At 51.0% G+C, this 25838-nt stretch overlaps 1 protein-coding gene across 2 annotated transcripts; it reads left to right on the top strand.

The window, feature by feature from the left end:
* The first annotated feature begins 391 nt into the window (after positions 1-391).
* LMNB2 (lamin B2) lies at positions 392-24439 on the top strand. 2 transcript variants are annotated; one of them, XM_087816623.1, is made up of 13 exons: positions 392-730; positions 1845-2486; positions 9382-9518; positions 13210-13366; positions 13574-13699; positions 18211-18381; positions 18512-18637; positions 18874-19094; positions 19401-19680; positions 19767-19874; positions 20701-20820; positions 21085-21198; positions 21760-24439. In XM_087816623.1, the coding sequence occupies exons 2-13, from the start codon at positions 2217-2219 to the stop codon at positions 21799-21801; spliced, it is 1872 nt and encodes a 623-aa protein (XP_087672749.1). In that variant the 5' UTR covers positions 392-730; positions 1845-2216; the 3' UTR covers positions 21802-24439. The 2 variants fall into 2 exon arrangements, with proteins under 2 accessions (XP_087672749.1, XP_087672750.1); XM_087816624.1 differs by lacking the exon at positions 21085-21198.
* Positions 24440-25838: the final 1399 nt, after the last annotated feature.

Below are 25838 nucleotides of genomic sequence, written 5' to 3'. Positions count from 1 at the left end.
GACCCCGCCGCGTGGACGGCCAGCTCGGCCGGGGCCCCAGACCTCGGGTCCGCGGGGAGGGGTCAGAGGGTCACGGCCGCAGCCGTCGCCGCCCCGCCTTCTTAGCGCCAAAATTCGAAAATTGCCAACGCCTCCCAAACTGCGCACCCGGAGGGGGGCCTGGGCCTCGCCCGCGGGAAGCGCGGGGCGTTCTGGGACTTGGAGTCCCGCTCCCGGGGGTCCCGCGGGGCCGGCGCTGAGCGACGCGGGCGGGGAGCAGGGCCCGGACTGCAGCTCGCGGAGGGGAAGGCAGGCCCAGGCCCGCCCGCGCTGCCGGGACGGGGCCCGCAAGTGCCGAGAGCGGCCGGCGCCGCGGGCCGCGGGGGCCCTGCAGAGCCCTGAGCGGCGGGCGAGCGGGCGTCCGGTCCGCGCCGCGGCCCCGGGCGGTGGTCCGCTGGAGCTTTGATGGGGAGGGGTTTACAGCTGAGTCTGGGGAGCTGAGGGTAGGAAATGCCACCCCAAACCTCAATCATTCTCCCCTTGGCCCTGCCTCCTCCTGTAGTATCACCTTTTGATTTAAACCCGGTCATAAATATTTTCTATTTCTACCAGTAGGAGAAAAAACAACAACAGTGGGTCCACAGACACAAGATAACTTTTCGGAAGACAGCATTGTCACAGCCTAGCCAGGGACTCACCCTGCCTGTCTAGGGCCTGAGGCTGGGCCCTCTGCTTCAGGTGTTGGGGACAGGTGAGTACTCTTCCCTGGGGACCCTGAGGGAGGCTGAATCAAGGGCCCCAGGTGCATGGAGGAGGGGTTCTGGCAGAAGGAACACCTGGCAAGAAAAGAAGTAGTTCTTAACGGGGGGCAATTTGCTCCCCAGGTGACGTGGGCGATATCTGGAGTCATTTTTTATTTTTTTAAAAATATATCTTTATTGACTTCAGAGAGAGGAGAGGAGAGAGAGAGAGATGGAAACATCAATGATGAGAGAGTCATTGATCGGCTGCCTCCTGCACGCCCCTGACTCGGGATGAGCCCGCAGCCTGGGCATGTGCCCTGACCGGGAATCAAACCGCTGTCTCCTGGATCCTAGGTTGATGCTCAACCTCCGTGCCACGCGGGGCCAGGCTGGATTCATTTTGGGTTGTGCGGACTGGAGGCGGGGGTGGTGCTAGTGGCATCAGGTAGTGGTGGGGGGAGAGCAGAGAGGTTGCTGCACATCCTGAAAGGAACAACGAGGCATGGGGCCCAAATGTCCACAGTGCCCAGACCCTACTTTATCAGTGTGCCTCTTCTGGACGTTTTGTGTAAGTGGAAGCACATAGTATGTGGCCTTTGTGTCCGTTTTCTTTTACTGAGCATGTTTTGTCTTTTTTGTAAAAAATATATATCTTTATTGATTTCAGAGAGAGGAAAGGAGAGGAGGAGAGAGATAGAAACATCAATGATGAGAGAATCATTGATTGAGCCCGCAACCCCGGGCATGTGCCGGGGTTTGACTGGGAATCAAACCCTGATCGCCTGGATCCCAGGTCGACGCTCAACCGCTGAGCCACGCCCAGCCGGGCGAGCATGTTTTTTCTTAATTGAATATAATAACATTAGTTTCAGGTGTACAACTTAATGATTCAATATTTGTACATACAGTTGCAATTTTTTTTCTTGTGATGAGAACTTTAAAGATCTGCTCTTAGCAACTTTCAAATACAGTGTATTGTTAATTATAGCCCCTATGCTGTACATCACATCCCCATGACTTATAACTGGAAGTTTTTATCTTTTGACCCCTTTCATCTATTTCGCGCTCGCCGCCATCTGTTTTCTGTATCTATGAGCTCGTTGTTTTTTGTTGTTGTTTTAGATTCAGGGTATGAGTGAGACCGCCGAGCATGTTTTTAGGGTTCTTCACCACTTTTAATAAGACTCCAAAGAGATAGGAAGGTGATACGAGTGGGGAAACTGAGGCACTATAAAGCAACTTCGTGTCACACCGTGGCGGAGCCGGGATTTTGAAGCCCAGCGGTTTGGCTCTGGACCCGAGGCCTCCGCTAGCCGTTTAATGAATAGCTAGTAACACCGCGGGCAGCCGAGCCGAGCTCCCACCTCCCAGGCCTCCCCGAACTTCAGCTCCCGGCATACGCAGCAAGGCGCTCAGCCGGACTACAAATTCCAGGCTGCCTCGCGCGGGCGGCCGCGGGCGGCCGGCGCCATCTTGGTCGGCGGCGCGGATTGAATGAGCCCGCCGAGCCGCCGCCGCCGTCTGGAACCGCGCGGGCCGCGAGCCGCCGCCGCCGCCGCCATGGCCACGCCGCTGTCCAGCCGCACCGGCGGGCCTGCCACGCCGCTGTCGCCCACGCGCCTGTCGAGGCTGCAGGAGAAGGAGGAGCTGCGCGAGCTCAATGACCGCCTGGCGCACTACATCGACCGAGTCCGCGCGCTGGAGCTGGAGAACGACCGGCTCCTGCTCAAGATCTCCGAGCGGGAGGAGGTGACCACGCGCGAGGTGGGCAAGGGCCCCGGCCTCCGGGGGGGGCGTCCACCGAGGGGTCCCCAGGGGGCTTGGGAGGCCCTGAGCAAGGTGTGCGCGCCAGGGCGGGCTCTGCCCGAGGGCCAGCCCCGCCCACCGAGGGTTCCCCAGGGGGTTGGGGTATCCCTTACGGGTGCAGTCTTGGGCAGACCCATCCTCCGAGGGCTCCCCGGGGGATCTGCCCCCCCCACCGTGCGACAGGTGGAGATAGGCAGGCCCCACCTACCACAGGGTCCGAGGAAACCCGGGTCCCCTTAGTGATGGAGTGTGAGCCAGGCGACGCCCCGCCCCTAAGGAGTTGTGGAGTCTCCCCGGATGCGTTTAGGTATTCGGGTGCCCGGGCAGAAAACTCGGGACGTTTTTCTGTCCTCCGAGGAGACTAGGAACCTCGGGCTCAGTGAGGGGCCCAGAGGAGGAGCGGAGAGTCTCCGGGGGGAGCAGGGCGACTCACGTGGTCAGTTCTCCGTGGAACTTTGCAGGGGTCCGGTGGTGAGCCCTGGGGAGCTCTGGGGGTGGGGGTGGGGGTGGGCAGTAGGCGCCGTCTCCTACCGGGGCCTGGGGTGGGGTCCGAGGGGAGGTGTCTGATGCCTCGGGGGTTAGGCGGGAGATTTGGGAGGCCCTCAGTTGGCCCCGGACCCTGGTGACTCTTGGGCGGGAGCCTGGTAGGCCCTGACCCCGAGGGGATGGGAGGGGAGGAGGAGTTGTGGGGTGCGGGCTCCGGGTTGGGCCCCGGGCTTCGCTGCAGACTGAGGGCGAGGGGCCCGGGAAGCCCCGCCCCCTAGGGGGTGCCTGGGGGGGGTCCGAGGTGGGGTCTGTGGCAGGCTGGAGACTGGCTGCTTACCCAAACCCACCCCTCCTTTGCTCCTTCCCTCTGGCCCTGCCCGACCCAAGGGTGTGTTTTGTGCTCTGAGTAAGGGGGGAGTGCCCAGCACGTGCTCCCCTGTGGGCCTGGTGGAAGAGCCAGGTCCTCTGAGCCTTGCCTTTACCGTCGGGAGAATGGGCCAAGTGACGGATTTATGGCAGGAAATCAGCTGGGGGGCCGTTTTGGGGAGTGGCCTGCCCTCTTTGTGACCTTGGGTCTCACTGCTTCTTCTGTAAAGTGGAAATAATACTCAACTTTTGGACTTGTTTGTGGGGCCACGATGAGTTAATGTTTGTTTTGTAAAATAAAGGCAATGAAATACAGGACAGGTGCCCACTGGAAGCACTGGTCTGGGTTCTGTTGTCCCTGTTTAATAGTCGCTGGGACAGGAACCTGCTCAGAAAGTGGAGCTTGGATTGCCTGGCTGGAGTGGCTCAGTGGTGAGAGTGGGCTCAGGAACCAAGAGGTCATGGTTAGATTCCCTTCAGGGCACATGCCAGGGTTGCAGGCTCCATCCCCAGTAGGGGGCGTGCAGGAGGCAGCCAATCCATGATATTTCCCTCTCATCCATATTTCTCTCTCTGTGTCCCTCTCCCTTCCTCTCTAAAAGTCGATAAAAACATGTTTAAAAAAAGAAAGTGGAGCTTGGGTGTTGGGGGGAGAGACCATTTGTTGGTTGGTGGTGATGATCTAAGTTGCTTGGGATTGGATTCAAACTCAGGGTCCAAACTCTTAATCTGTGTGACCTTGGGTAGGTCACTCAGCTTGTTGGAGCTTTGGGGGGCGGTTAGTATATTTTTATTGACTTCAAAGAGAGGAAAGGTGAGAAAGATAGACACATCAATGATAAGAGAGAATCATCGATTGACTGTCTCCTGTACAACCCCTACTGGGGATCGAGCTCGAAAACCTGGGCATGTGTCCTGACCGGGAATTGAACCATGACTAGGTTCATGGGTTGATGCTCAACCACCGAGCCATGCCAGCCGGGCGAGCCTCAGTTTTGTTATCTGTTCAGTGGGGCTAGAATTGTCTCACCCAAATAGTGACCACCTGCCTTAGCAGTGTGAGGGCCCTCAGGTTGCCAACCCAGTTTCTCTCTGCTGAGCGCCCCATGTTTGAGCTGTTTTCTTGGTATTTCCCATCCCCCCTAAGTTGTCCCACCTGCAAATGGGGAGATACAGCACTGGGAGTGTTGAACTTAGTGGGCTTCGTTGCAGGCATGTCCCTGGCCCCTGTCTCTCTGAGTGTGGCTTATTTCTCAGCTGCTAAGACTTACTGGAATGTAAGCTAACATCTGGGAGCAAGGGGTGGTTGTGGGGGCTAAGCCTGCCTCACAGAGGCAGCAGTGGGTGGGGGGCGTGGAGCTTTAGGTTATGACAGGTGTGTTCATAGCTGGATCTAGGGAGTTTCAACCAGCATATTCTCTTGGAGCTCCCTGCTGCTTAGGGGGTGAAGTGAGAAATGGTCAGTGGAGGGAGCTGATTGATAACCTCCTGGAAAGGGGACCTGGAGCAGTAAGTGTGGGGTGGTTAGTAGGCTGTAAGAAGAGAGTGACCTGCAAATGGCTTTGGGCTACAGTGGGGCCCAGGCTTCAGACTGTTGAGGGGACAGAGTAAGGCAATTGGTGGTGAACAGCCTCGGCTCAGGCTGGTGGGAAGTGGGTGGTGAGTAGGGGCTGGGAAGGTGGCTGTACTAGGAGAGATAGGGATTTGTCATGCTGAGGAGTGTGCAGGTTACCTGTACAGCATCGTCTCAATGGGGTGATCCTGCCCTCCAGGGGACACTGGGCAATGTTTGGGGACCTTTCTGGTTGTTATGACAGGATGCTTGTGGCATCGAGTGGGTGGAGCCAGGGATACTGCTCAGCACTCCACATTGCCCAGGCTGGCTCCAAATGCCAGTACTGTCAAGGCTGAGAAGTCACTTAAGGAACTCTCTGAAGAAGCCATTTAAACTTGTAATAAAACCCAAGCAATTCAGGTGCCCAGGGTAAAACTAAAGCCCTGCTCTTCCCTTCGGTTGGTGCCCATCTTACCCCTTTGTCTGGTCCACATACTCCCTCCTTCGTACTTATTGATACACCGACCTGGCCATGTGTGCATTCCACGCCTTTCCCATTGGACGTCAGTTGATGCCTCTTGGCCAAGTGGGCAGTACTGGGTGAATAGCCACTGCAGATATCACTGGAAGGGTTCTGGAAGGTGGGGGGCTGGGGCCAGGGCTGGCCAGATTTCTGTTTGAAGATCATGGGTGCTGGGAGAGGGGTATTGTGGGCCAGGGAAGGGTGGTTCTTCAGGGAACCTCCCCAGCCTGGTATTAAGTTCCTCTTGGCTTTAGTTTCTTTTCCCTTACCTGCCCAGGTATCCTGTTGCTGTGGGGAAGGCTCCCCAAGTGGACCTAAAGGGTAGGGGCTAGGCTCCTGGAGCTTATGGGGAGGACCTACCATTTGGGGTAGGATCTGTGTCTACCCACAAGAGCCCATGTTTGGGTTTTACCTGCAGAGCTGTGATTTTTATCCCCCCAGGGACACAGGCAACAGGAAAGGCCCCCTCAGATTATCTGTGTACACACACACACACACCCCACCACCACCACCACCACCACCCCCCACCCCCCCACCCCCAACCCTGGCCAACATGTGCTCACACATTTGTTGGGATTCTTCATGTTTGGCACTTGTGCAAGCCATAAAAGAAAAAAGGCCCAAGCTGTTCCTTTCCTGTTGTGGTGCCCCAGGCTTCTGCAGTGACCATAGTGATGGTCACAGGTGCAGGGAAACAAGGGCCTGCTGGGAGAGCACCTGTTTGTGGTCTGAAAGAGTCTTTGGGAAGTCGGCTGTCTATTTGTCTTTCTCTAGACAAGAATTTTCTAAATTGTTTCAGTGCAGTAGATCAGGGTCAGCACATGTTTTCTGCAAAGGGCCAGAGTCATTTTCATCCCTGGGCTGGATGATCTCAGTCACAACTACTGAACTGGGCCATTATAGTGGCAAAGCTGCCCCAGTGATCTGGAGGAATGGGCCAGGCTGTATGCCAGTAAAGCTTTATACACGCTGAAATGTATTTGTGTAATTGCCTGTGTCACAAAGTATCTTTTTATTTTTTCCCCTCAGACATTTAAACATGTAAAAACTATTCTGGACTTGCAGGCTGGACAAAAACAGGCAGTGGGCTGGAGTTTTAGCTCATGGGCCTGAGTTTGCAGACCTGGCTAGAGATCACTGCCTTAAGACACACACACTCCGGAAACAGACGAGAAAAACAAAGTGCTTTGAACAAGACATCTGGGATGGCCCAGGAGCCTGGAACAGGGCCTGCAAGTGGGGCACTCACCCTGAACACAGAATCTAATGGGGGCGCCAAAATCTCAGTCATGATGAATGATATAATTTTAATTGCTCAAACTTATTTTTAGGCCGGTTTTAGATTTACAGGAAAATGGCAAAGGTAGTACAGAGTTCCTGTGTACCCCAATTCAGTTCCCTTGTTAACATCTTACATTAGTCCCTGGTCAAGTAGCTCAGTTGGTTAGAGTGTTGTCCCGATACACCAAGATTTCCGGTTTTATCCCCAGTCAGGGCACATACAAGAGTCAACCAATGAATGTATAAATAAGTGAAACAAGAAATCGATGTTTCTTTCATTCTCTCTCCCTCCCTCTCCCTCCCACTCTCTAAAGTAAAAAAATAAATAAATAAATAAAAATCCTACATTAGTGTTTCTCAGAACGAACTTAGCAATATCAATACAGCAATGTTAACTAACACCCACACTTTTTTCAGATTTCCTTAATTTTCCCCTGAGGTCCCCATCCAGAATCACACATAACAGGTATCACGTCTTGGACCCCTCTGGGCTGTGACATTTCTGACGCATTCCTCAATTTTCATGCCCTGGGCAGTCTTGAGGAGGAGGGGTTAGGAGTTTGGTAGATGTCCCTCTGTTGGGGTCATCTGCTGTTTTTCTCATAGTCTGACTGGGGCAATAGGATGAGTAATATTTTAATGAAATATTTTTTTAAATTGGAATTAATGCAAAAAAAAATTCCATGGTGAACAAAATAGCAAAAACTTAAATCCATTATCAGAATTGCTGGTTTTCCCTTTTGTCTGAGCGCTAACTTGGTTTCCTGTTGTGTTGCTGCAGCCTGAGACCCTCCTGTTCAAGGAGGGGAAGGGGAGGAGAGAAAGGGCCCCAGTCTTTTTTTTTAATTATTGATTTGAGAGAGAAACACTGATTTGTTATTCCATATATTTATGCATTCATTGGTTGATTCTTGTATGTGCCCTGACTGGGGATCAAACCCACAACCTTGGCATATCAGGATGACACTCCAACCAACTGGACTACCTGGCCAGGGCTAGGTACCCAGTCCTGGGGGGGAGAGGGCAGGAGACCTTGTCTGTGGCTCCTCCCTCGGGGTACAAGACCCTCCCTGGGGGCGTTCAGGAGAGTTCTGGAAGTTGAAATAGCAGAAGACAGGGCAGAGACAGGCATGTGAACCCAGCTATCTTTGATGAGTGGGGCCAGCAGCTTTTGGTGAATTCACAGTTTATTACAGAAGGCAGTTCCTAGAGGGCAGAAATGGAGGGGGTGACCCAAGGTGACTACTGTTGGTGGGAGAAAGGGCCCTTGCTGTGTGTGTGGAGGGGAGCAGGGGGAGTGGGGATCAGCCAGGGTGCAGGAGGGAGAAGCTTGCTTTGTCTCTACTCCCCTCACTGTGTACCCTGACCCCCTCTCAGAATTGCCCCCAGCACACCTGCTCTATCCCATATTTTCACAGGTCAGGAGAGGGCAGTTTATTGTTTTGTGCCTCGGTGGTCCCATCTGTGAAATGGGGCCAGGAGCCCATATCCTGCCCTGAGGGATGACAGGTTTGGGAGCTGCTAGAGTGAGACGGGACATCCAGGCCTGAGAAGGTAGGAGATAGGAGTCTCAAACTGGTTGTTAGGTCTCACCTTGTCCAGATTTGCCCAGGACATTCTGGAAAATCCCACATCAGGAAACCCCTCAGTTCCGTGCAAACTGGAACCGTTGGTTAACCTACTGAGTTACAAGTCCTTGGCAGTTCCCCTAAACCCCTCTGTTTTTTGTGAAAGGTAGGGGAGTGGCCCTCTCAGGATCTAAGCTGACCCTGCACCCCAGCACAGATACTCGCTGGTGTCCTGTAGCTTTGTGGCACATGGTACAGCTGTCCAAGCCAGCTGCCCTGAGGGGGTCTGCTGTCGTCCTGTCTGCCTTCTCTGTCAGCACCACATGAAGTCTTAACAGCTTTGTTGAGATATAACTCCCATTGATACAGTTCACCTAATTAAACCCTGTAGTTCTGTGGTTTTTAATATATTTAGAGTATGCAGTCCTTACCACTCTCTAATTCCAGAACATTCTGTCACCCCCAAAAGAAACCCTATTCCCATCAGCAGTCACTCCCCAGCCCCTGACAGCTGCTAACCCACTCTCTGTCTCTGTGGATTGGCTTGTTCTGGACATTTCACATAAATGGAATTACACAATCTGGCCTTTTGTGTCTGGTCTCTCTCACTGAGCATCATAGTTTCACAGTTCATCCATGTTGTAGCAAGTGTCAATGCTTCCCTCCTTTTCATGGCTGCACCATTTTTCATTCCCACCAACCGTGAGTGGAGGTTCTCTTTTCTCAGTGTCCTCACCAGCACTTGTTACCATCGTCTTTTTGACTCTAGCTGTCCCAGTGGGGGTGAGGTGATACCTCACTGTCCTGGTTTGTTTCCAGGTATTTGTAAACACACGTGCACCTCCACATGGGAGGCTGGTGGGAAATATGAGTTGTGCTTCCAACTGCTAGTCGTGACCTGGCAAGGGACGAGTGATGGAGACAGGACAGGCAGCCTGGGGTCTCCCAGGTTGTGGGGCTGAGCTGGTTGAGAAGCCTCCTGGGTTGGTTGGAGCTGTGTCCCATGGCAGGCCACCCTGGGATGCCTGCTGTTTTGGGGAGCTTTCCTTCACCTAGGCCTTGCTGTCTCCCCAGGTAAGTGGCATCAAGACGCTGTATGAGTCAGAGCTGGCTGACGCCCGCAGAGTGCTGGACGAGACGGCCCGAGAGCGCGCCCGGCTGCAGATCGAAATAGGGAAACTGAAGGCTGAGGTGGAAGAGGCCAACAAAAGGTAGGGGTGCAGCTGGTGTGATGTTGCCCTGATTCTAGGGCTGTTATGTGTACACGGCAGGGTGGGTGATGGGGTCAGAGGCTTGTCAACCCCCTGGGGGCTCGTGTCCAAGCTGGTGGCCCCCACTTGGGCAGAACTGGGAGCTGGTCCTGTGGGTTCTTGGAGGTCGGTGGTCAGGAGTGCACTGGACGCTGGGTGGGTAGTGGCTTCTGGGGCCTGGCCTTCTAGCTGCCCCTTGACCACTTTTACTCTCCCCCCCCCCCGATAATTTGGCCCAAGGAGGGTTTTCAACCCAAGCATCTCTTCTGCGACCCAACTCCTCCTTCAGGCCATAGAGCCCAGCTTCTCCAAGGAACCCTGGATTTGGGAGCCACTAGTATTCCAACTTCCCTGTCCCTGGGGCCCCTGGAGGCCCCAACCCTCTGTCTTATGTCTGATGAGGTGGCCTTTGTCCTCTTTGCCTCCTCTCAGGGTCCCCACCCTGAGAAACTTTGGGGCCAGATTCCCCCCTCACCCTAACCGGGCCCATTGTGGCCAGTCGACCTTTGGGCTGAGCCTTTTCTCTTATTCACAAAGCATGTTCTTTTGCCTGTTTATGACTAAAAAGGCTCTGAAAATTTGGAGAACAAGCTGGTGCTGGGGATTATAGTAGCAGAATTAATAAAGTAATTTATTAATTTAGAGAAAGAGGAAGAGAGAGAGAGAAATATTGATCAGTTGCTTCCCATATTTGCCCAGACTGGGGATTGAACCTGCAACCTTTTTTTTTTTTTTTTTTTTTTAATATATCTTTATTGATTTCAGAGAGAGGGAAGGGGAGAGAGAGATAGAAACATCAATGATGAGTCATTGATCTGCTGCCTCCTGCATGCCTCCTACTGGGGATCAAGCCTGCAACCCAGGCCTGTGCCCTGACCAGGAATCGAACTGGGATCTCCTGTATCATAGGTCAATGATCAACCGCTGAGCCACATCAGCTGGGCTCAAACTCACAACCTTTTGATGAACGGGACGACACTCCAACCAACTGAGCCACCCACCCAGGGCGTAATAAAATAATTTAAATACATCAAGTATTAAAGTAATAAAGGGGATACCATGACTAACACCTAGTTCAGGCATGATCTTCTTTCATCCTCACAGTGACCCTAGCAGGGCCAGACTGTCATCATCTCCATTTACAGAGGGGGAAACTGAGGCATGGGGTTGGGGACTTGTCCAAGCTCCCTCAGCTCAGTAGTGACCAGGACCAAGGTCTGGACCCTGGCTTCCCGAGTCCCTCTTGTAGTTCCAACATCCACTTTCATGTTTGTAGCATTTTCCTTTCTTTTTTTAAATTAACAGGCTGTGTTTTTTTTTTAAATAGAGGTGTTTTTGAGCAGTTTTAGGTTTACAAGAAAATGAGTGGAAGGTTCAGTTTTGAAAATCCCCCCTCGGGTTTCCCCATTGTCAACATCTTATATTAATGAGTGAGCCATGTTATAAATGATGAGTCAATGTCTATACATTATTATCGACTCAAGGTAATAATTATCAACTTAAGTTCGGAATTGACCTTCTGCCTGCTGTTCCTGGTCTGGGCCAAGAAGTCATGTTTTTTCTGTTATCAGAGTCATAGATGCTCACTGTCAAGAAAGTGGAAAATGTAAGACAGTTTAAAGAGAAAAATAAAAGTGTCCATGAGCCTCCCTCAGATGGAATCGCAGTGGCCGATCTGATACATGTGTTTTCCACCTTTTTAATTTAAAATAAAGGTGGACATAGACATCAATGAGGTTCTTTCCGTGTAGCGAGCTTCTTCATCTTCTGAGTTATCGATGTCCTCTGTGATGTGATGTCCCAGCTGCTGGCATGTACCAGCATCTGGGAGTGTGTCATCAGTGGCCGCCGTGACTCAGGTTGGTCCCATTGTTCTATGACAGCTTCTTTGAGTGACAACTGTGCCCATTGTCAGGACAGTCATTTTCCTTGGCTTATAAGCAAGACACCTGATTCTGGGCATGGTAGTGACTTGTTTGTTTAAGGCCCCCACTCTGGAAAAACAGCTTCCTGCTCTCTGGGCCGATGGCCTTTTCCTTTTCTGGTCTCCAGCCTTCTCCAGCCTATAGATCTGCAAGCACTTCTCTCAGTTGCCTGACTTCCTATTCCTCGTCTTCTGGTCCTCCCAGGCAGGGAGGTGGGTGGGCTGTAACCCCAAACATGGTGTGAACTTCCAGATAGGTCACATTCAGTGCTTTTCTTTTCCCAACAAATTTATCACCAAAACCCTATGATGGTAGAATTGCGGGTAGCCACTTGGAGGACCCAACAAAAAGGCCAGATTCCCCCCCACAATCCTTTAGGAATTACAGTTACGCAGATGAGGAATCTGCTTTAACACCTTGAAGCTTTTAAACAGGTGCACAAGCCAGGGAGAGCTGCCACTGCCCCTGCTTTCTGGACCACTCTGTGTAGTTCTTCAGAACCCTAAAATTGGGTAAAATTGTTTAAAATTTTTCCACATCTCCTAATCCCTCCGTTCCCATCACCCTGTCCTTGTTGCTAATCTTGAACTTGCTGGGCACAGCTCACCCCAGGGCCTTTGCACTTCTCTGTCCTGGTCCTGAACACTCTTCTAGAAATACTGGACCTGGCTCATTCCCAGGGTTCCTCCTACAGGGCCTGCGCCACTTAAAGGTGCAGCTCCCACCCGGCACATGCTCAGTCCGCATCTCCCTTTCGTGCTTCATCTATCCTTACAACAGATTCATGTTTGACAGGCAGCATATTTCACTGTCTTCTCTGCTTCATGCATGCAGGGCTGTTTCCTCATGTATCTCTTGTATGAGGATGGCGTTCTCCACGCTGAAGTCACTGGTCTTTATGCCACCGCAATTCACATGAGTTTATGCAGTATCCCTAGTGGGGCTCATCCAGGGTTACTGCCCCCAGGGAACATTGGGTCATGTCTGGAGACATTTGTGGTCATCACGACTGAGCTGCTCCTGGCACCAAGGGGGTGGGGGCCAGGGATGCTGCTCAACCTCCCACAGTACACAGGACAACCCCACAGAATGACCCAGTCCTAGTGTCCCCAGTACTGACGGGGAGACCCTGGGTGTCTCCACAATTGCTGAGTAAGTTCCATGGGGAAAAGGTGGTAAACTTTCAACTCCAAGAAAATTTAGAGAATTAAATTACATTCAGAAGTGTATAAGAGCTTAAATTTATGCTATGAAAAGTATGTTAAAGAATCCATTTGACATCTTAAATATTTGCTATTGAAGATAATTGTCTATTAGAATACCAGATGATCCTGTGTGAAATAGCTAAAGTTTACACAGGAGATTAACTTTTCAAAGACTAGGGTTTTAATTTGTAACTTTAATAAACTATACATTGATTTTTTTAAAAAAATCAGAGTTCTCCTAAATGATCCTTTTTGTGATCAAAATTCTCAGAAAAGGACAACCCATGCCTTGAGGGTTTCTTAAACACTGTATCTGTAGGTCAGAAAAACCCTGAAGGTGCAGGGCAGGTTTGAGGAAGGGTCACTTTTTGTGCCTACAGGGAAGGCTCCCTTACCAGAGAGCAGGGGATGGGTCCAAAGGGCCCTCGGCTCAGGCTGAAGTGAATTTGTCCACAGCCCTCCCTGGGCCCCAGCCACACAGCTGCTCAACTCTCCCAGCTAACCTCTGCTCTTGACTTTCAGCTCCAAGAAGAGGGATGGCGAGCTCACAGTGGCCCAGGGCCGTGTGAAGGATCTGGAGTCCCTGTTCCACCGGAGTGAGGCAGAGCTGGCTGCTGCCCTTAGTGATAAGCGCAGCCTCGAGAGTGAAGTGGCCGAGCTTCGGGCCCAGCTGGCCAAGGTAGGCCCCAGGCTGAGGTGAGAGACCTCAAGCTCATGGGCATGTGAGGGTCCTGGGATGGTCAAGGGATGTCTCACAGGTGTGAATTTATGTACAGGTATTTATAGGAGATCCCTGGGCATGAGGAGCCAGACTAGTGCAACAGACTCTAGCCAGGGCACGAGTGCAGCAGATAGTCACCTCAGCTTGTTGTCCTGTGTCTCCCAGGCAGAGGACGGTCATGCAGTGGCCAAGAAGCAGCTGGAAAAGGAGACACTGATGCGTGTGGACCTGGAGAACCGCTGTCAGAGCCTACAGGAGGAGCTTGACTTCCGCAAGAGCGTCTTCGAGGAGGTGAGGCTTGTATGTGGTGTCAGAGTGTGGTCCACCTTTATTTTTTGGCATGTGTGTCTCCAGTTTTCTCAGCACCACTTGTTGAAGAGCCAGTCTGTACCCCATTGTATATCCTTGCCTTTTTTGTCATAGATTAATTTGACATATTAGTGAGGATTTATTTCTGGGCTTTCTGTTCAATTCCCTTGATCTATATGTCTGTTTTTATGCCCGTACCTTGCTGTTTTGATTATTGTAGCTTTATAGTATGGTTTGATATCAGCGCACATGATACCTCCCACTTTGTTCTTTCTCAAAATTTCTTTTGCCATTTGGTGTCTATTGTGGTTCCACATAAATTTTAGAATTAGTTGTTCTAATTCTCTGTGTGTGCACATGCACACACGTGCATCAGGGTGATTCTTATCAGAAAAGTTGAGGAAAACAAGCCCTTTGCGCTAGCCCTCTCTGGCCAGTATTATAAAATAAGTCTTAGAAGTGGCCTGCAGGTGTCCCACCTACTTCAGTGTCACAGATGAACTTCCTGTGTGGTTGGACCAATTGGATGTGCAGAAAGTAGTTGTTAAACAGACCTCAATGTTCAAACCAACCAGAATAGTGGTGTTTTTTGTTTTTCTTTATCCAGGTGATGAAGCCAGGTGACAGACTAAAAGCAAGCGTGCTGAAATATGGCAATATTATGACTAGTTTATGAATAATATATTGAGTAGTGATAATCCATTACTTTTTTATATTAACCCTTTACCAGATATATGATTTTTCAGTTCCGATCACCCCACCCTTTAGTGACCATCAGCTTGTTCTTTGTATCTATGGATCTGTTTCCAGTTTATTTTGTTTTGTTCTTTAGGTTCCACATATAAGTGAAATCATATGGTATTTGTCTTTATTTCTCTTATTTCTCTGACTAGTTTCATTTAGCATGATACCCTATATGTCCATCCATGTTGTTGCAAATGGCAAGATTTCATTCTTTTTATGGCTGAGTAATATTCCACTGTATGTATCTCATTTTTATCCGATTGTTTATTAATGGACACTTAGGTTGCTTCCATATCTTGACTGTTGTAAATAATATATAGCAGTGAACATAAGGGTGCATATATCTTTTCGAATTAGTGTTTTGGATTTTTTTGGATAAATACCTAGAAGAGGATTTGCTGGGTTATAAGGTAGCTCTGTTTTTTTAGTTTTCGAGGAACCTCCATACTGTTTTGCATAGTGTGGCTATGCCAGTTTACAATTCCACCTGCATTACAACAGAACAAAAGAGTTTACTTTTGTCAACTGTTTGTTGATTCATTTATGATAGTCATTCTGACAGGTGTGAGGTGAGATCTCATTGTGATTGTGGTTTTAATTTACATTTCTCTGATTAGTGACATTGAACATCTTTTCATGTGTCTGTTAGCCACCTGTGTGTCTTCTTTGGAAAAGCAACTATCAGGTCCTCTGCTCTTTATTTAATAGGATTTTTTTCTGTGGGGTGTTTTTTTTTTTCAATTGTTGAGCTGTATAAATTCTTTATATATTTTGGATGTTAGTCCCTGGTCTGTGGTATCATTTGCAAATATGTTCTCCCTTTGGCTGGTTACCTTTTTGTTTTGTTGCTTTCTTTTGCTGTGCAGAAGCTTTTTATTTTGATGTAGTTCTGTTCATTTATTTTTTCTTTTACTTCTCTTGCTTTTGGGGTCAAGTTCACAAAAACCCATGTAGTACCAAGGTCCATAAGTTTAGTGTCTGTTTTCTTCTATGTATTTTATTGTTTCAGGTCGTATATTTAAGACTTTAGTCCAATTTGAGTTCATTTCTATGTACAGTGCCAGCAGACTAGTTTCACTCTTTTGTCTTTGGCTTTCCAGTTTTCCCAGCACCATTTATTGAAGAAACTCCTTTCTCAGAGAACATCATATGTTTTTGGTTCCTTTGTTGAAAATTAGTTGCCCATATGAATGGGTTTATTTCTGGGTTCTCAGTTCGGTCCCACTGGGCTGTATGTCTTTTTCTGCCAATACTGTATTGTTCTGGCTATTGTGGCTTTTTCATACAGTTTGAAGTCGGGGAGTATGATACCCTTGGTTATTCATGGTACCTGATGAATTGTTTTTCCACCTATGCATTTGAGGCAGTGAACTCTTGTTTACATACTGTTTTGCTGTTAACAATTCGGCAGGTTCATAAGTGGAGGTGTTCTTTTTTTTCCTAGTAGGAGGTGCAATAGTGTAAGTTTGTTTTTCTCTCGCCTGCATGATGGCATCTCTGGGATCTCAGTGGGGCACTATGACCTGGGTTCATGGAAAATGCCCCATATACCCCAAGGTGGTGGGCATCCCCTCTGTCCCGGGTCAGGTGGGGCTCCGGGCCTGCAGGTTTCCAATGCTTTGTCCTTGTAACCAGAGGTGTCTCTTAAGATGGACACTTGTCACTGGGTTTAAGGCCCACCTGGATAATCCAGAGTGATCTCGAAACTCATAACTTAATTATATCTGCAAAGTAAGGTCACACTCAAGTTCTGGGGATTAGGACATGGGTATACCTTTTTTTAATTTTTATTGATTTTTACAGAGAGAGGAAGAGAGAAAGAGAGAAACATCTACTGATTGGTTGCCTCCCGCACATGCCTCTACCAGGAATCGAACCCGCATCCTGGGTATGTGCCCTGACTGGGAATCAAACCTGCCACCCTTTCATCTACAGGACTGTGCTCTAAGCAACTGATCAAGGTGCAGATATACCTTTAAGGGTCAGAGTGAGGGCCAGACACTACCCTCTATTCCTGGGTTTGGTCACCCCTCCCTGACAACCTCCTAATCCCTGGGCCTTCGCTCCCTGGCATGGTCAGGCCTGGCTGGGAGGGACTGAGGTCTCCACAGGTAGACCTAGGGTCCTGTGCTCTCTAGGAGAGGGCCAGTGTGGGGGCCCTCCCACCTTATCATCACAGGGCCCATTGTGCTGTCATGGCCCAGAATGGAATCCTGCGGCCAGGCAGTTCATGGCTGGGAAGAGCTGCTGGCAGGAGGGCACACATGCAGCTGAGGAGTGGTCTGTGGCTCCAGCCAGGCCCCGTGACAGCCAGGGCCTCCAGGAGAGTTAGGGAGGAGTCCAGGAGGAGAGCTGAGGGGGGACCCATGAAGGTACCCAAATCTGTCGGGACCAATAAAGAAGCCAATGTGGGGTGATGGGAGGGCACCGTGGAAGGGGTCCCTGAGGTGGGCTGTGATGAGCTCCTGGGGGGCACCACGAAGAGGACTGTGAAGAGAGCCCATGTGGGTGCAGTGAGGGGTTGTGCGCTGGAGGGCGCTGCAGGAGGGGCCTGGTGAGCAGCCGTGGGGTGCGTGGTAAAGGTGGGTGTGCTGCCGTGGGGTTCCACAGTAGTCTTTACTTCTCTGTGAACATGATTGGCTTCCTGGGGCGACACTCCTGTGGTATATACAAACTTGATTACATGGTGACAGTGACTGATTTCTGAGGTGGCATGAGTGGGAGAGAATCCCCTCCCTCTGGAGTCCCTCGCCTGCCCCACACCTGCACTTGGCCCCACTGTGAGCCTGGGGCAGCTACCTGGTGGCCTTTGTGGTTTGGACTTCCTCCAGCTGGTTTATTCAGCTATCACTGTCCCATCCCATAGGTGTCCTGATTGCTGGATGTCTCAGGCCCTGGGCACCTGGGACAGACTCAGTCAGGAATTTATTTTTTTAGTAACAACTTTATTGAAATATTCCCATATCATAAAGCTTTTAAAGTGTATAATTTAGAGTGGTTTTTAGTATATTCACAAGGTTGAGGAACCATTACCTCTCATTCTAGGACAGGGGTGGGGAACCTTTTTTCTGCCAAGGTTCCCCACCCCTGTCCATCTGGATATTATAACATCATTCATGGGCCATACAAAATTATCAACTTAAAAATTAGTTTGCTATATTTGGTCAAGCATTTAATTAACTCACCCCTATTGTGATGGCTGGAACTCTTTCTCTTTGGTGAAGTGAAGCCCGTGGGCCGGACGTTCCCTACCCGTTCTAGGACATTCCATCACCCCCAAAAGGAGCCCTGCACCCATTAGCATTCACCCCCAATCCCCTACTTCCTGTCTGGATTTGCCTCTTCTGGACAGTTCACATAAATAGAATCATACACTGTGTGGCCTTTTGTGTCTGGCTTATATCACTGACCATCGTGTTCAGGATCCATCCACACTGTAGTGAGTGTCAGTGCTTCACTCCTTTTCATGGCCGAGTAATATTCCACTGTGTGGATGGACCATGTTGTGTTTTCCCATTCATCAACAATGGACATTTGAGCTGTGTCCTCTTTGGTAATTGTGAAATGTGTATTAGTCAATAATTTGTGAAACCAGGGAAACTCCTCAGGTTCCCTATTTGTACAGTTTTGAGTTCTTGCTTGCACCTGACACTTGGGTTGAGGACACTGGTGAGTGGAATGGGTCAGTGGCACCCCAAGTCCACCAGCCCTCCTGCCTGCCTCAATGGGTCAGTGTGCTCTGTCCCCAGGAGGTACGAGAGACGCGCCGACGGCACGAACGGCACCTGGTGGAGGTGGACAGCAGCCGGCAGCAGGAGTACGACTTCAGGATGGCGCAGGCACTGGAGGAGCTGCGAAGCCAGCATGATGAGCAAGTGCGGCTCTACAAGCTGGAGCTGGAGCAGTCCTACCAGGCCAAGGTGCGGTTAGGAAGGAGGCAGGAGATGGCAGGCAGGGGGTGGGATGGGTGGGACAGAACAGGTGGGAAAGTACAGATGGCTCCTCTTGCTCCATACCTGGCACCTCATCTGCCTGTTCCTATCTCCTTAGCTGGACAGTGCCAAGCTGAGCTCTGACCAGAATGACAAAGCCGCCAGTGCTGCCCGGGAAGAGCTGAAGGAGGCACGCATGCGGATTGAGTCCCTCAGCTACCAGCTCTCCGGCCTCCAGAAGCAGGTGACTCATAGGAGTCCCCACCTGCCCTTGCCCCATAACACCAGCAGTGTCCTTCCTCCTGCCTCTGGGTGGTAGATGCAACCTCGAAGGTCAGGCTCCCAGCCATCACCATCCCATTCCTATTGTGCACTGAATGAGGCTGCCCAGCTGCTGGCCCCTGGCCCTGGCCTGGAACCAGGTGGGCTCCTCACAACCCACACAGGCCACCCTGACCTGGCCCCCGGACCCCTCCCCAGGCTAGTGCTGCTGAAGACCGGATCCGGGAGCTGGAGGAGGCCATGGCCGGGGAACGTGACAGGTTCCGGAAGATGCTGGATGCTAAGGAGCAGGAGATGACGGAAATGCGGGACGTGATGCAGCAGCAGCTGGCTGAGTACCAGGAGCTGCTGGACGTCAAGCTGGCTCTGGACATGGAGATCAGCGCCTACCGCAAGCTGCTGGAGGGCGAGGAGGAGAGGTGAAGGAAGGGGGCCGGGCAAGAGGTGGTAGGGTGAGGAGGGGGATGCTGGGCCAGGAGGAGAGGTCAGGTGGCATGAGGGATGGGTCCAGGAAGGGAGAGGGACAGGATGTGGAGGGGTGAGGTGGGGATGGAAGGTGGGGTTTTTAGGGGAGGTGTAAGGAGGAGAGGCCAGCCCCTGGGGCAGGTCAGGATGGGCTGGTGAGTGAGTCTGCCCACCTTGCAGTGTCTGGGCTGTTCTAGTTCAACCTTAGGCCAATAGGCTCCTGCTGCCATCACCAGTCACCTTGTGCCCCTCTCCCCCAGGCTGAAGCTGTCCCCCAGCCCATCGTCACGAGTCACCATCTCAAGGGCCACCTCGAGCAGTGGCAGCAGTGTGTCCATGACGGGGCGATCGGGCCGCAGCAAGCGGAGGCGGCTGGAGGCGGAGGAACCTCCGGGCACAGGCTCCAGTGGCATCAGCTCAGGTGGCAGCAGCAGCAGCAGCTTCCACCTGGCCCAGCAGGCCTCAGCCTCGGGCAGCGTTAGCATCGAGGAGATTGACCTGGAGGGCAAGTTTGTGCAACTGAAGAACAGCTCAGACAAGGTAAGGGGGTATGGGGCCTTGACCATGGGTGGGGGCCCCCTGTTGGGTCTCTTGGAGCTATGTGTCAGGCAATGACCCCTTTGCAGGACCAGTCTCTGGGGAACTGGAGGATCAAGAGGCAGGTCCTAGAAGGGGAGGAGATTGCCTACAAATTCACACCCAAGTACGTGCTGCGGGCTGGCCAGACTGTCACGGTAGGTGGCTGCAGAAGGGCAGGTGGGCCGCGGTAGGGAGAGTGGCCACCAGTGGGAGGGAGGTGGCAGCAGCAACCATGTAGATGACAGAATGTGAGATGGGGGCTGGAGAAGCAGGACCTGGCTTAGGGGGTGGTGTAGTAGTTGAATGCCCAGTGTGATTTTTGTTTCTTTGTTCTGTTTTTTAAATATATCTTTATTGATTTCAGAGAGAGGAAGAGGGGAAGAGAGAGAGAGAGAAACATCAGTGAGAGTCATTGATTGGCTGCCTCCTGCACACCCCCTACTGGGGATCGAGCCTGCAACCCTGGCATGTGCCCTGACCAGGAATCGAATCATGATCTCTTGGATCATAGGTCAGTGCTCAACCACTGAGCCACACTGGTTGGGCTAAATGCCCGATTTTGAGAAAAGCTGCCTGCTGTCAAAAGTCACCTGTGTGCTGGCATTGTTTCATTGGGCCCTCCTTGGAGCCCTTTGGAGTTCCTAAGTAACATGCCACGATCCATGGTGGAGGTGGGTCTGAGTCCAGGCTGTCTGGGCCAGCGGGTGTTGGCAAGAGATGTACCAGTCATGGGTATGGGCCCTGGAGCTGACGAACTTCAGATCCCAGCTTATCCTGTTTGCCAAGATGAGTGTCCTTGGCCACTGTGAACTCCAGTCTTGTCTTCCATACCCTGGTGATCATCATTTCTGGGTAGGACCCAGTAAAGTTGGAAGGATTAAACCCTGGTGCATCAGAGGGGGGCTCTGAGGGACTGGCTAGTAGCACATGCACCGTGACCAGAGCCAACATTGACGGGAAGGCCCTCCTGTGTGTCCCCAGGTGTGGGCAGCTGGTGCAGGGGTGGCACACAGCCCCCCCTCAACACTCGTGTGGAAGAGTCAGAACAGCTGGGGCACAGGCGAGAACTTCCGGACTGTCCTGGTCAACGCTGATGGGGAGGTGGGTGCCGGGGCTTGGATGTGGGGGTTCCTCTGCCTCAGTCCTGGGTCTCCCTTGTCCACCTTAACACCACACCACCAGCTGGTGCAAGAGCCCATGGGTGGAGCCTAGGCCAGCAGAGCCAGTGAAGGCAGCCCTGGGCCTGGTCCCAGGGTGGCACTCTGTAGTGTGGTGAAACCCTGAACAAGTATATTGACTCCCACCAACATGGGCTGGGCCCCTGCAGCTGAGGGGCTGAGTGGCCGTGGCTCTTGTCTCACACAGGAAGTGGCCATCAGAACCGTGAAACAGTCCTCAGTGATGCGGGAGACGGAGAATGGGGAGGAGGGAGAAGAGGAGGGAGCTGAGTTTGGCGAGGAGGATCTTTTCCATCAGCAGGTAGGGGCCCCAGGGGGCACACTCGGGCACACACATGTATACACATACACATACGCACCCTTGGAGCTGCATTCCTTGCCTCTAGGTCTTGCCTGTTGTGTGTACCTTGGGCTACTAACCCAGGGACCCCTGGGAGTGGGGTGTTGAAAACTGGTTGTCTCTCCAAGTGGCATTCACTGGTACTGCCCTCGTGGTCTCAGAGAACGCTCCCTGGCACCATGATTTTGTGTCAGAGAATGGTGACTTAAATAATGGCCCTTGGGGAGAAGATGGAGCACCTAGGACCACACCGTGTTAGATACAAGTTGTGAAACTTCTGGTGTCTGAGACAAAATTTTGATGTGTTATATAGCTTGGAACCAAGGTAAGGGAGACATGGAAGGTTCTGGAACAGGGACAGTTGAGGCCAATGTCACCTGCCCTGTCATCTTGTTGGGGCTGGTATTCCTGAGGTGGCTCAGGCCCTGGGCCTGGACCAGCCTCTCCCTGGTGGTATTGGGGGCCACCAGCTACCTTTCTAGCCTCCCAGTCCCACCTAACTGCTGCTGTCCTTCCTTCCAGGGGGACCCAAGGACCACCTCAAGAGGCTGCCGTGTGATGTGACTGAAACACCCCTCATCACACATCTTTCTTTACCCAGAGCCACTGAAAACTATTTTTATATCATTGGCTTTCCTTAGTCCTTCATACATTTCTAGAGAATTTTTAAGCAAACTGCCAGAATGTGGGTGGGTCTCTGTTCTGTACTATTGGTGGGTTTCTGTGGACCCTCCCTTCAACCACTGTCCATTTCCCATGTGGGTTGAATTCCAGTCCAGGAACCTAACGGCTGACGGGTTTGGGCTTGGAGGCTGGAGAGGCCCATGCATTGCCCCTGCCTCCGTTACAGACAGGCTGAGATGGGAGGGCAGAGAAGCTGTAGGAATTCACTAGTTGTCCTTTGTGTTATTAAGCTTTTTAAAACCAAAATTAGGATCCAGGTTCCTGCCTGGTGGCGGTAAGGGTGTCCCCTGTGGGGTTCGTGGCTCTGCCCACCAGAACGTGGTGTGGGAGCGCTTAGGAGTCCTAGGTTTTACTGTCCACTTGACTTCTATCTTGCAACTCCCACTCTGAAGGTGTTTGGTGGCAGGCAGGATTTTCCGCCTGCACGAATCAGGGTGCCGTTTGCAGGGTGGAGGAGCTCCTTGTTCCCATTCTGGCTGCCATGCATTTCTGGAACAAGACCAGTAAGACAGGAGAGAAGGAAATCTGGGAACAGGGACACTTCCAATCAAAGACTAGTAACCAGGTAAATAGTGAGGGGACAAGAGTGAACCTTGGCAGCAAACGCCTCAGGTTTTAGAACCATGTCCATGTGTAACAACCATTTCGTGCCCTCCTGTCATGAAAATACAGACATCAGGGAGAGCCATTGGATGCCCTCACACACACCTCATGCCCAGGGCTGAGGGCCAGTTTCCCACTGTCTCATATATATAGAGCGTCCCCCAAAAATGTATACACACACTTTGAATAATTATAAAGGCACTATTTAGTAAAATACATTTCATTTTCAAAATTAAGCTGTCAGCTATTAGTGTGTATACATTTTTTAGGACACTATTCTGCATATATATTGCTATTCTCGCTTCTATCTGTAACACTCTGGTGGAAATGATGTTACTCAGGCCACTGCCAGCTGATCCCTTAAGGGTGGCTCCATGTCACAGGCTAGTTTCTGGCCGCCTGGCAACCCTCTCTGCATTAGCCTACCGTTTACAGACCCTTACCTAGATACACAGAAGTTATTTTTTTAATGGATATTTATTTTTTTACATTGGTCAGTACTCAGATTGCCGATCCTGCTTCTGTAGCTCAGGCCTGGGTCACAGGGACAGCCCCACAGGGAGCCTGTCTCAGTGAGCTCTGAGTCCCCAGATGGCAAACTCCTTCAGAAAGGGCAGCTCGAGTCTTTAAGACTCAATACTGAGCCAGAGCAGCATGCTGCCTGGCCGGGCAGTTTCAGAGCACCCCAATGGCTGGCCCTTTGGTTCCCCTGGCTGGGAGAAGCACATTTGCCATGTGTACACCCCCAGGCCTGGCTTTCCTTAGGAATTGCTTATAGTGAGGAAGGGTGGAGGCCAGAGCCCCAGGCCAGGAGAGCCCCAGAGGCTGAAAACCTAAATGCACTATTGGGTCGCCCATAGCCCTCGCTTTATGTCCAGGTTCCTCCCATGGCCACCCTAAGTTCGCAGGCCAAGGAGGGAAGTGTCACCAGAACAACTCACAGAAGGTTCTGGTGGGTCCCAGAGAGCTTGCCTGATGATGTAGCACCCTGTACCCTACCTGAACTTTTCCTGGGAGTGCATGCAGGGCCCCTGAGGCCAAGGGTTGCCCCCCACAAGCCTCCACAGCCCCATTGCAGGAACTGTGTGGACAGTGAGGGCCTGGAGAGTGTACAGTGATGCACTGGGAAAATGGGTGTTGGTAGCCCCAGACAAAAGGGGGGAAATCTGAGGGTTCAAAACTGTCCTGGATTTTGGGTTTGTGGTTTGCTAACAGTCTCCCAGCTGTAAGCTCATGGACAGGGCCCCCCTAGTGCCTGGCAGAGGCCTTGGGTGGGGCTGGGAAGTGGCCCAGTCTCCACCCAGTAGGGAGGGTCACCTGGACCTGGTGGTGACACTCATGGGTAATCAAGTATTTGGAAACATGGAGCAGAAATCAATGTGAAATTGCTTGTTATGGCCTGGGAAATAGTGCACGTGTCCTTAAACAAGCTTGGCTTTAAGCCTCTTACAATGATGGAGAAGTGATGCCTCTGACTGAGCCCCTGTCGTGTGACTAAGCCCAGCGCTCCTACTGAAAAACCACACTGGCCCCCAGCAGCAGTGAGGGGGCTGCCCCCAGGGAGGTGACTGGGCGCCCACCTAGGGCATGGCCACTCAGCTAGTTTCCTAACTGAGGCTCTGACACGGAGACTGCACTCCTGTACACATTAGCATATCCAAGCGAGACTAACGCTCCTCCAGGCCGGCAGAGCTACTGGAAAGGTTTTATGTCTATGCCAGCACCTCAACACAACTTGCAGTGGAGTCTGCTTCCAGAACTGCGAGGTCTACACTTTCATTTCAGATGTGTTGGTGGTTTTTAAGGTGCATGCCAAATGTGTGGTCTTTTTCTTTTTTCCTCCAATGCTTTGTAATACACATTTTCTGACTGGAAACTTTTTTGTACAACACTCCAATAAACATTTTGCTTTTAAGTTGTCCCTCTGAGTTTACTTTGAGGCCCAGCTACTGCAACCAAACTGCTAAAATGCCAATGGCCTTTTTCGGCCTGTGAGCACCATTCATGTCCCCTCCACCTACATAGGATAGCAGGGGCTCACTACAGTTCCCAGCTACACTGCCCAGAGCCTTCTGCCTCTGAACAAAGGGACAACAGGGCCCTGGGCCTCCACACCTGGGTCTGATGCTTAGGTACCTGCTAGGCTTCTACCAACTGCCAAAAACACCTGACACACCTAACCTACACAGAGGCCACTTTCTGTACGAGGAAGGTCTTACAGAGAAGGCGGGAGAGCCCTGGGGGCTCAATCCATGGCTTTGTTCCAGCCGATTTTGGCCTGAACAAAGTGAGCAAGCCGATTACGGCATTACTACACACATCTGGGCTCCCCGCCCCAGGGCCAATCCTTAGGCACCAGCTCACCTCCTACTTGCCAAAACCTCTGGCACACGCAGCCTACTTCTACATTAGGCCATTTTTCACAGCTGGGGGAGAGAGCTATTTTGTCTAATTCTTAAAAACCCACCTAGAAAGTTAAAATGAAAAGACAAAATATCTTTCAAATAAAGGAACGAAGAGACACCCATAAAAACATCTTAAGGAAATGGAAATAAGTAATTTGCCTGATAAAGATTTCAAAGAAACAGTTATAAGGATCCTCCCCAAACTTGAGAGGTACTTAGGGAGAACTTCAACAAAGAGAAAGTGTAAGAAAGAACCAAACAAACCTGAAGAGTACAATAAATGAAATGGAAAATACAGTAGAAGGGGAAAACTTTATGCACATTCAGTTGGTTCAACCATGCAGGAGTCTGTGAGGTTGAAGTAGCTAGAGAAACCTGCAGGCTACTTACAAGACTTGGGATCTTATGATACTGGCCAGAGAGGGCTATTGCAAAGGGTTTGGTTTCCTAAACTAATGAGATTGACTTTGGACACACACACCTACATACGAAGAATTAGAATAACTAATCCTAAAATTTAGATGGAACCACAAAAGACCCTGAACATCAAAAGAAATTGTGAGAAAGATCAAAGTGGTGAGATACCACATTCCTTGATATCGAACAATAAAGCTACAATAATCAGAACAGTATGGTACTGGCATAAAAAGAGATATATAATCCAGTGGAATAGAATAGCCCAAAAATAAATCATCCCTAACACAGTAAATTTATAACAAAGAAGGCTGACTGCTGACTCATAGACAGAACAAACAGGTTTGCCAGATGGGAGGGGAGTTGGGTGAAAAGGGTATAAATTGGCAGTTACAAAATAATCATGGGGATATAAAGTACAGCATAGGAAATACAGTCAATGATATTGCAATAACTATGTGCAGTCCCAGGTGGGTACTAGACTTATTGAGGGAT

This window comes from Miniopterus natalensis, chromosome 4 (genome assembly GCF_054644295.1).
Source record: "Miniopterus natalensis isolate mMinNat1 chromosome 4, mMinNat1.hap1, whole genome shotgun sequence".
Classification (NCBI taxonomy): Eukaryota; Metazoa; Chordata; class Mammalia; order Chiroptera; family Miniopteridae; genus Miniopterus; species Miniopterus natalensis.
This window is presented reverse-complemented; position numbering and strand designations above follow the sequence as displayed.

What these genes read in the sequence shown, in the direction of transcription:
- LMNB2 (XM_087816623.1), top strand. Translation starts at nt 2,217, where the DNA reads ATGAGCCCGCCGAGCCGCCGCCGCCGTCTGGAACCGCGCGGGCCGCGA. An exon ending in GCAAGAGCGTCTTCGAGGAG is followed by an intron (nt 13,700 to 18,210) that starts GTGAGGCTTGTA and finishes CTCTGTCCCCAG; the next exon opens with GAGGTACGAGAGACGCGCCG. An exon ending in GGGCTGGCCAGACTGTCACG is followed by an intron (nt 19,875 to 20,700) that starts GTAGGTGGCTGC and finishes GTGTGTCCCCAG; the next exon opens with GTGTGGGCAGCTGGTGCAGG.